This window comes from Salmo salar, chromosome ssa02, assembly GCF_905237065.1.
Source record: "Salmo salar chromosome ssa02, Ssal_v3.1, whole genome shotgun sequence".
Classification (NCBI taxonomy): Eukaryota; Metazoa; Chordata; class Actinopteri; order Salmoniformes; family Salmonidae; genus Salmo; species Salmo salar.
In genome coordinates this window covers 13312694-13323687 of record NC_059443.1, presented here as the reverse complement: position 1 = coordinate 13323687, position 10994 = coordinate 13312694, and the positions used below count along the sequence as shown (strand labels likewise).

Here is a 10994-nt window from a genome sequence, read left to right as displayed (position 1 = left end):
GGAATGTGTTTAGAGGAGGGGATGGTTAGATGAAGGGAATGTGTTTAGAGGAGGGGATGGAGAGATGAAGGGAATGTGTTGAGAGGAGGGGATGGAGATATGAAGGGAATGTGTTGAGAGGAGGGGATGGAGAGATGAAGGGAATGTGTTGAGAGGAGGGGATGGAGAGATGAAGGGAATGTGTTGAGAGGAGGGGATGGAGAGATGAAGGGAATGTGTTTAGAGGAGGGGATGGAGAGATGAAGGGAATGTGTTGAGAGGAGGGGATGGAGAGATTAAGGGAATGTGTTGAGAGGAGGGGATGGAGAGATGAAGGGAATGTGTTGAGGAGGGGATGGAGAGATGAAGGGAATGTGTTGAGAGGAGGGGATGGAGAGATTAAGGGAATGTGTTGAGAGGAGGGGATGGAGAGATGAAGGGAATGTGTTGAGAGGAGGGGATGGAGAGATGAAGGGAATGTGTTTAGAGGAGGGGATGGAGAGATGAAGGGAATGTGTTGAGAGGAGGGGATGGAGAGATGAAGGGAATGTGTTGAGAGGAGGGGATGGAGAGATGAAGGGAATGTGTTGAGAGGAGGGGATGGAGAGATTAAGGGAATGTGTTGAGAGGAGGGGATGGAGAGATGAAGGGAATGTGTTGAGAGGAGGGGATGGAGAGATGAAGGGAATGTGTTTAGAGGAGGGGATGGAGAGATGAAGGGAATGTGTTGAGAGGAGGGGATGGAGAGATGAAGGGAATGTGTTGAGAGGAGGGGATGGAGAGATGAAGGGAATGTGTTGAGAGGAGGGGATGGAGAGATGAAGGGAATGTGTTGAGAGGAGGGGATGCAGGGATGAAGGGAATGTGTTTAGAAGAGGGGATGGAGTCATCATGGGCAAGACATTTCTGTGGCTGCGTGACGTGGCACCCTATTTCCTACATAGTACTTTTGACCAGAGCCATATGTGGTGTCAGTTGGGACACGAGCTCTGCCTATCTGCTATGTTTCCATCACCGCTGCTGAAAGGGAATCAGATCACATTTATCTCTCTCTAACCCATCCAGGCGTTTGGCTGGAATCTCTGGATTGAGAGAGAGACCTCTCTTTATTGGATGTTAGTGCACAGATAATGCCAACCAGTGGAGGCTGGTGGGAGAAGCTATAGGAGGACGGGCTCCATGTAATGGCTGGAATGGAATAAATGGAACGTAGTCAAACGTGGTTTCCATATGCTTAGGAAATGCCAACTAATGCCAAACTGTTTAGGAAACAATTGAAAGCTTAATTTCTTATTTTATCCTTTTTTCATTTCCCACTTATTTTCCCTGGCGTAGCTCTGTCAGGCTGATCTGATAGGGTGTATGGTGACCTGCTTAGCTCTGCCAGGCTGATCTGATAGGGTGTATGGGAACTGCTTAGCTCTGCCAAGCTGATCTGATAGGGTGTATGGTGACCTGCTTAGCTCTACCAGGCTGATCTGATAGGGTGTATGATGACCTGCTTAGCACTGCCAGGCTGATCTGATAGGGTGTATGATAACCTGCTTAGCTCTGCCAGCCTGATCTGATAGGTCTATGGGGACCTGCTTAGCACTGCCAGGCTGATCTGATAGGGTGTATGGTGATCTGCTTAGCTCTGCCAGGCTGATCTGATAGGGTGTATGGGAACTGCTTAGCTCTGCCAAGCTGATCTGATAGGGTGTATGGTGACCTGCTTAGCTCTACCAGGCTGATCTGATAGGGTGTATGATGACCTGCTTAGCACTGCCAGGCTGATCTGATAGGGTGTATGATAACCTGCTTAGCTCTGCCAGCCTGATCTGATAGGTCTATGGGGACCTGCTTAGCACTGCCAGGCTGATCTGATAGGGTGTATGGTGATCTGCTTAGCTCTGCCAGGCTGATCTGATAGGGTGTATGATGACCTGCTTAGCTCTGTCAGGCTGATCTGATAGGGTGTATGGTGACCTGCTTAGCTCTGCCAGGCTGATCTGATAGGGTGTATGATGACCTGCTTAGCTCTGCCAGGCTGATCTGATAGGGTGTATGGTGACCTGCTTAGCTCTGTCAGGCTGGTCTGATAGGGTGTATGGGGACCTGCTTAGCTCTGCCAGCCTGATTTGATAGGTGTATGGTGACCTGCTTAGCTCTGCCAGGCTGATCTGATAGGGTGTATGGGGACCTGCTTAGCTCTGCCAGCCTGATCTGATAGGTGTATGGGGACCTGCTTAGCTCTGCCAGCCTGATCTGATAGGTGTATGGTGACCTGCTTAGCTCTGTCAGGCTGATCTGATAGGGTGTATGGGGACCTACTTAGCTCTGCCAGCCTGATCTGATAGGTCTATGGGGACCTGCTTAGCACTGCCAGGCTGATCTGATAGGGTGTATGGTGATCTGCTTAGCTCTGCCAGGCTGATCTGATAGGGTGTATGATGACCTGCTTAGCTCTGTCAGGCTGATCTGATAGGGTGTATGGTGACCTGCTTAGCTCTGCCAGGCTGATCTGATAGGGTGTATGATGACCTGCTTAGCTCTGCCAGGCTGATCTGATAGGGTGTATGGTGACCTGCTTAGCTCTGTCAGGCTGGTCTGATAGGGTGTATGGGGACCTGCTTAGCTCTGCCAGCCTGATTTGATAGGTGTATGGTGACCTGCTTAGCTCTGCCAGGCTGATCTGATAGGGTGTATGGGGACCTGCTTAGCTCTGCCAGCCTGATCTGATAGGTGTATGGGGACCTGCTTAGCTCTGCCAGCCTGATCTGATAGGTGTATGGTGACCTGCTTAGCTCTGTCAGGCTGATCTGATGGGGACCTACTTAGCTCTGCCAGCCTGATCTGATAGGTGTATGGGGACCTGCTTAGCTCTGCCAGGCTGATCTGATAGGTGTATGGGGACGCCCTGCTGGCCAGTGATAGCCCACCTGGCCCCCCTGCCTTCAATGATTAACATCAGAAAGTCCTGGGTGCATCTCAAATGGCATTCTATTCCCAGAAGCCTTCAAACTCAACTCTGGACCACAAACTAGTTCCTCTGTGTTTTCTCTTTCATTGTTCCCCTCTAATCAGGGACTGATATAGACCTGAGACACCAGTGGGTGCAATTAATTATCAGGTAGACCAGAAAACCAGCAGGCTCCAGATCTCGTAGGGTAAGAGTTGAACACCCCTGCCCTGTAATGTTACAACAGCAATGAGTAATGTGTTAGTTATACAAATATTAAAGGAACTTATATTTAAAACCACTATCTGGATGTATAATGGTAAGATAAAACTACATTCCTATGAAATAGTGTTCACTGGGTGAAATGAAAGATAATCGGAATATTAGATACTCTGAATACTGTATATTAATTCAAAGTACAGGAAGCATGTTTCCTCCACTAATCGTAGAAGCTGGACAAAGGATTTGATTGAACAAAGACAGTAATTCAGTTTATAGTTATTTGAGATGCAAGTATTGAGTCAGCAGGAGAACCAAAAGGAAGACTGTTTAATTCTCTAACGATACAGTGTATGAATCACAGGAGGCTGCTGAGGGGAGGAGACTGTTTAATTCTCTAACGATACAGTGTATGAATCACAGGAGGCTGCTGAGGGGAGAACTGTTTAATTCTCTAACGATACAGTGTATGAATCACAGGAGGCTGCTGAGGGGAGAACTGTTTAATTCTCTAACGATACAGTGTATGAATCACAGGAGGCTGCTGAGGGTAGAACTGTTTAATTCTCTAACGATACAGTGTATGAATCACAGGAGGCTGCTGAGGGTAGAACTGTTTAATTCTCTAACGATACAGTGTATGAATCACAGGAGGCTGCTGAGGGGAGAACTGTTTAATTCTAACGATACAGTGTATGAATCACAGGAGGCTGCTGAAGGGAGAACTGTTTAATTCTCTAACGATACAGTGTATGAATCACAGGAGGCTGCTGAGGGGAGAACTGTTTAACTCTAACGATACAGTGTATGAATCACAGGAGGCTGCTGAGGGGAGGAGACTGTTTAACTCTAACGATACAGTGTATGAATCACAGGAGGCTGCTGAGGGGAGAACTGTTTAATTCTCTAACGATACAGTGTATGAATCACAGGAGGCTGCTGAGGGGAGAACTGTTTAATTCTCTAACGATACAGTGTATGAATCACAGGAGGCTGCTGAGGGTAGAACTGTTTAATTCTCTAACGATACAGTGTATGAATCACAGGAGGCTGCTGAGGGGAGAACTGTTTAATTCTAACGATACAGTGTATGAATCACAGGAGGCTGCTGAGGGGAGAACTGTTTAATTCTCTAACGATACAGTGTATGAATCACAGGAGGCTGTTGAGGGGAGAACTGTTTAACTCTAACAATACAGTGTATGAATCACAGGAGGCTGCTGAGGGGAGGAGACTGTTTAACTCTAACGATTTAGTGTATGAATCACAGGAGGCTGCTGAGGGGAGGAGACTGTTTAACTCTAACAATACAGTGTATGAATCACAGGAGGCTGCTGAGGGGAGAACTGTTTAATTCTCTAACGATACAGTGTATGAATCACAGGAGGCTGCTGAGGGGAGAACTGTTTAATTCTCTAACGATACAGTGTATGAATCACAGGAGGCTGCTGAGGGGAGAACTGTTTAACTCTCTAACGATACAGTGTATGAATCACAGGAGGCTGCTGAGGGGAGAACTGTTTAATTCTCTAACGATACAGTGTATGAATCACAGGAGGCTGCTGAGGGGAGAACTGTTTAATTCTCTAACGATACAGTGTATGAATCACAGGAGGCTGCTGAGGGGAGAACTGTTTAACTCTAACAATACAGTGTATGAATCACAGGAGGCTGCTGAGGGGAGGAGACTGTTTAATTCTCTAATGATACGGTGTATGAATCACAGGAGGCTGCTGAGGGGAGGATGGCTCATAATAATGTCTGGAACACGGAGCGACATTAAACACATGGAGATCATGTGTCTGATGTATTTGAAACCATTCCACTTATTCCACTCCAACCATTACCACTTCCTCCCCAATTAAGGTGCTACCAACCTCCTGTGGTATGAACGTACTCCTGAGAAACCATAATCTCCATGTCCTTCAGTTAGACAACTTTAAAAGACCTTTAAGAGATCGTGCCTTGTGTTTCATTCCCAGGCACACAGCCAGATGTGCATCCCCATATTAATCAGGCAGCAGTCTCTCTTATGAGGGAGAAGGATTAGCCTATCACTGTCGTGAGACTGAGGCTGATGGGGTGGGGGGTGGGCTGTGGTGAGGCTGCTGACTGGGGTCTAGGAGAGGGGCTTGCTTCTGGGTCGTATTCATTAGGAACCAAACGGAAGAAAATGGACTGAAACTATGAGTGATTATACCTGAACACACCCAATAATTAAAAAAAGGTGTCCCAATGAATACAAACATGGGTTCCTTGTTTTGAGGGGAGGGGGGTGTGGGGAGTGGTTGTTATGATCTTTGACCCCCTCCCCCTCTTGTTCCCTAGTGCGTCAGCATCAGAGGAGAGGAGAGAGGAGCATGGGGAGTGTAGTGGGTCCAGGGTGGTGCCCTGTCCCTCTCTGAAGGAGGTGGTGAGTGCGTCTATCCCGTTACTGCGTCAGCGATGCGCAAATACACGACAGGATGCAAAAGCTCCGCTCCAGGGACCAAGGGACCGGCCCTCCCACTCCGGGTATATAAGGGTCACTCCTGCACCTTCAGGAGAAGTTTCCCGCTGTCTGTTCCAGCTGTACTCCCTCTACTGTACACTCCTCCTCCTCTCCTCTACTGTTATCAGACTGTTGAGCCCAGCCTGTGTGGACTGACTGAAGGTAATTGAACTTTGTGTGGCTATTTATTTTTGTAATTTTTCTGCTGTGAGGTCGCTGGGGTTATCAGTAAAGAAGCTTAATGAACACTTGGAGCATGGGACTAATTCCTTGCACAATGGGTTCTCTACAATTGAAGTACAGGGTTTAAGTTCAGGTCAATGAGTGGAATAATCCGACTTGGTTCCAGTCAATTATGTGAGGACGTAATTGTGTTTTTCATATGAAATCTGTCTTGAATGAATGTATCGACATTCATTAACTGTACCTGATAAATGATGGTGTGTCCTGACTACTGTTTAATATCTGCTGTATTATCGCTGCCTGGAGATACCTTCCTTCAGATTGCTGTCCCTCTATATTTGTTTTAATTCTATACAACCCAGACAGTTCTTGTTTGTTGAATCTACATGAATTATTCACTAGTCCATTGGTGGCATGGTGGTGTGAAATCACAAATATCTTCACCCTGGAGAGTACTTTTCAATGGCTCTTTAAACAGAGAAGAGTCTGTTTTTTCTGCTTCTGAGGCATCTTATGGTAGAAAAGTCAATTCTCCTGACTGGAAGCTGCCTAATGGTGTTGGTCCTTTCCTCCAGGATTATATTACGACAGGAAACACTCATCCATCAGTATTACTACCCTACAACTTATATGATTGGTCAATTCATATTGGGTGGGAAAGGGCACTTTTATTTTGTTTTAACCAAATGTATTGTTTTGGATAATGGTATTCCTTGTAAAACTTATTTTTTTAAATAGACTCAAATGTAATACAGATCTATGCAGAGATGTTAATTCATGTTCTCTTTTGATGCTAATCTTTTCTGATGTTCTGTCCATCTCTCTCTCTCTGTGCCCCCTCCCTCTCTCTCTCTGTGTGCCTCCTCCCTCTCTCGCTCTCTCTGTGCCCCCTCCCTCTCTCTCTCTCTGTGCCCCCTCCCTCTCTCCCTCTCTCTCTCACTCCCTCTTTCTGTGCCCCCTCCGTCAGCAATGAATGCAGGCATCTGTGTATGTGTACTGCTGGCTGCGTTCTCTGGCAGCAGTTTGGGGCGCCCGTTGCACTCGCAGGATGAGGACAAGCCTGAGCCCCCCCAGCTCGACAGCGTTATGTCTCCCCAACACACACGCCACACCCGCTCAGCGCCCTCCAGTGGCCAGCTCACCCCCTTCTCCAAACCGGCAGAGGACGAGGCAGAGGACCCCCGCACCAGTCTGCTCGAACTACTGGCAAGATTGATATCCAGGAAAGGTAAGCCATGACATCTGTTCAATGTTTATTCAAGTAAAATAGAACAATGTTAAAGGTTTGTTCGAAATATCATATTCTAGGGTTGTATGTTATCACAATCCTAGTATCCCTCACTCATGAACTAAGTCACCAATTATATTAAGTAATGTATTAAGTCACCGTATTCTCTATGTAGTGCACTACTTTGACCAGGGCACATAGCGCTCTGATCAAAAGTAGTGCACTATTTAGGGAATAGGGTACCATTTGGGGCTCAGAACAGTGACCTTGTATGAGTTTTGGATTGGCATCATCTCCACTCTGATAGCTTTCCCATCTCTGTAGTTAAAGCACTTTTCCTCTGAGGAAGAAGAGAAGTCCCACAGTATGAGACAGACAGCCAGGGAGGAGAAAGTTGATAGTGGGAATTATCCAGACTGAGAGGAGACCTTCCCTCCAGTGGTTTTCATCACGTAACAGAGAGATGAAGAAATATGACATCGTTAGAGAAAGAAAGCCTCCATCCTTCCTCTCTCTCCGTGCTTCCTCGTCTGTCATTATTCATCTCTCTGGGTGTTGTTCCCATCCAGTCATGGCTTTGTCATGCTGCTGTTGTCTGGCCCTGCTCAAACTGGACTTTTTGACTTTAATAAACAATCAAATAAATGGCTATATTTTGCCATTTTAAAAGGAACTCCACAAAAGGCATCTTCCCTGTGGCTCAGTTGGTAGAGCATGGTGTTTGCAACGCCAGCATGGTGTGTGCAACGCCAGGGTTGTGGGTTCAATTCCCACGGGGGGCCAGTACAAAAGAAAAATGCATGAAATGAAATGTATGTATTCACTACTGTAAGTTGCTCTGGATAAGAGCGTCTGCTAAATGTCTAAAATGTAAAAAAAAATAATGTAAAAGTTGTGTAGGTTAGTGCGGTTTGTAGATATCCTTAACTTCTCTGAAGAGTGCCAGAACATTTACACACAGAAGAATGAACATTTACACACAGAAGTACATGCCAAAGAATGAAACAGACAGTCTCCAGTGGATTGATAATGACTGACCGGCACCAGTCCCTGGGATGATGCTGAGCGGACATTGCTGAATGGTTCCATCAGATCGCTAGCCAACACTGATTTAGTCAATTAACAAGTGTTCATTTGTTTTAATCCAATAGGTCTTCCTTGATCCCTGGAACAAAAAATGGTTAAGAAACATGTTATGATCCAACATATCAAGGAGTTGTGTTATCATGATCCCAAACAGTCATAAGGACGGGATGCTTTCTAGGAATAATTATATTATGTTCTTTCATCTAATGATACAATCAAATGAATAAGGTTATACCAACAGGAGACTCCAGTGCCCGTTACAGTATAGATGTTATGTGACATCTGTCTCTGTTCCAGACATAGAAATATATATTATATCCATATGCATTAGAATATAATGTAGTATTTAAAGGGGCAATCTGGGATTCAAACAACGCACAACCGCCATTTCTTTGGTAAACAGCTGAAGGATTGTGCTGGAGAAATGTAACCCCTCATATTCCCTGGTTCCAGGATCATTCCAGAGGAGCTCGTCCCTGAGCAGCAGAGCCAGCGGTCCGGGTCCCAGCCACAAGATAAAGGACAGAGACTATCTGGGCTGGATGGACTTCGGACGCCGCAGTGCAGAGGAGTACGAGGAGTACTCCTCATAGAAACATACGGACCACCACTAAATTCATCTCAATTATCAGAATCGGAAAACAAAAAAATCATTGTCCCCCAAAAGCTATATTTATTATGATGTATTTGATGTAAATGTGTTTGTAAAACTGATATGAAGCAATATATATACAGTACGTATACAGATTTTTGAAGAAAACAAAAAGTTTCATGCTTTTCTTACATGTACCCTACACACAGTCCGATGTCCTTAAAACAGAGATATCTAATCAGACAGATTTTGTAGTAGAATAAACCAAGCCTGCATAATATACACACATCCTTTTCCATAGTTTTTCCAAACACTAAGGCCTTGGGTTCATTGTAGTCCTAAGTGCTATGCAGTCTAGTGCATTTAGTGGGCTCATGGCTTGCTCTATTTGTCACTTACAAATGTTACACAACAGCTCATCTGACTCATATTTGCTCCCCTATTATGCTGGACCACAGTTGCCACACATTGTTTACAGCTCTAGTCATCACTGAGCCACAGAGATGCAGCAACATACAGCAAGATCCTCCTCTTAATGCAGAAGGTACAGGGAGGTTAGACAGTGAGAGACTACAGTGGGTGTATTAGCAGCACTTAATGAATGTAGGTCTGAAAGTGATACCTCCCTGAGCAACTTGTCTTCTTATAGACCCACTGTACCTACAGCAGCCCAGCACATCACTCTGACTGAATTAAAGAGCAAGAGCGTTTTTGTTAACGAGCCGTCCTCCAAATCTACTTTTTCAGACACATGGCCTTAAGGGGTGATTGTAGCAGCAATAACAGAGGCAATATCACATCTCAGTCACTAAATAGAAAAACCGGAACACAGAGGAGACAAATACAGCTTGGGTTTTTACATTAGACAACGCACGCAGCTTAACAAATATTGGATGGAGTACCACTTGGGTGTATTGGAGAGACAATGGCATGGCTTGGATTGCACTGTTGTGAGCATAAAGCTTGGCTAGCGCTGCACTAATGCTAGCACAGGTGTCCCTCAATGAGCTGATTTAATTATTTGCGACAGGTTTTCGTTGTGGGATGGGAGGCAGGAGGCGGAGGAGGGGAGGATGAGGGGAGAAGGAGGGGAGGCAGTGGGGAGAAGGAGGGGAGGCGGAGGAGGGGAGGATGAGGAGAAGCAGAGGAGGGGAGAAGGGGAGGGTGAGGAGGGGAGGATGAGGGGAGGCGATGGGGAGAAGGAGGGGAGGCGGTGGGGAGAAGGAGGGGAGGCGGAGGTGGAGGAGGGGAGATTTGAGGAGAAGCAGAGGAGGGGAGAAGGGGAGGGTGAGGAGGGGAGGATGAGGGGAGGTGGAGGGGAGAATGGGAGGATGAGGAGGAGGGGAGAATCAGGGGGGGCTGAGGGGAGGCAGAGGAGGGGAGAAGGGGAGGATGAGGAGAGGTTCAGGCGGGGGGAATGGGGGAGTGGAGGGGAGGTGGAGGGGAGGTGGAGGAGAAGGGGAGGATGAGGGGAAGCAGAGGAGGGGAGAAGGAGAAGAGGAGGATGAGGGGAGAAGAGGAGGATGAGGGGAGGTGGAGGAGAAGAGGAGGATGAGGAGAAGGGGAGGATGAAGAGGGGAGGAGGATGAAGGGAAGTGGAGGAGAAGAGGAGGATGAGGAGAAGGGGAGGATGAGGTGGGAGTAGGGAGGGATCTGTTGCATAATAAAGCATTGCAATAAAATACAGAAAAACATGAAACATCTGCTGCTGCTGGGGCAATTACACGTATTGGTGCCCATTTACAACAGACAGTGGCTGACTGCTGGGTCCACATTAGGCTCAATGAGATGCTAGAAGGTTGGGACTGGTGATGGTGAGACCCCACAGGGAGACAGACCTAGAGAGAGATGGCAGGTAGGGGGGATTATGTAGGACCACTAAACATTTTTGAAAACTTGTTGTAGATCCCAAAAAGGATGAATCATTTCCTTATAATAATGCAAAAACAAATTGACATAAATAATTAATTGGCGGGGGGGGGGGGGGGTTGCATATTCCAACTCCCCCTAAGACACCCGAAGGGAGTGGGATCATGGCCAGGGTCACCATTGTACAGCGCCCCTGGAGCAACTAGGGTTAAGTGCCTTGCTCAAGGGCACAGTGAGCAAGGCACTTAACACTTATTTCACCTTGTCGGCTCCGGTATTCAAACCAGCAATCTTTCAGTTACTGACCCACTGCCTTAACCTCGAGGCTACCTGTTACGTTTTATCCATCTATGAATATCAAGTGGATTGTTGTTCAAGTGGATGTGTGATCATGCCATATGTGCCC

At 46.6% G+C, this 10994-nt stretch overlaps 1 protein-coding gene across 1 annotated transcript; it reads left to right on the top strand.

The window, feature by feature from the left end:
* Nucleotides 1-5644: 5644 nt before the first annotated feature.
* LOC123723696 (cholecystokinin) lies at nt 5645-8999 on the top strand. Its single transcript, XM_045698004.1, has 3 exons — nt 5645-5792; nt 6781-7041; nt 8581-8999. Exons 2-3 carry the CDS (start codon nt 6783-6785, stop codon nt 8718-8720), a joined length of 399 nt encoding a protein of 132 aa, XP_045553960.1. The 5' UTR covers nt 5645-5792; nt 6781-6782; the 3' UTR covers nt 8721-8999.
* Nucleotides 9000-10994: the final 1995 nt, after the last annotated feature.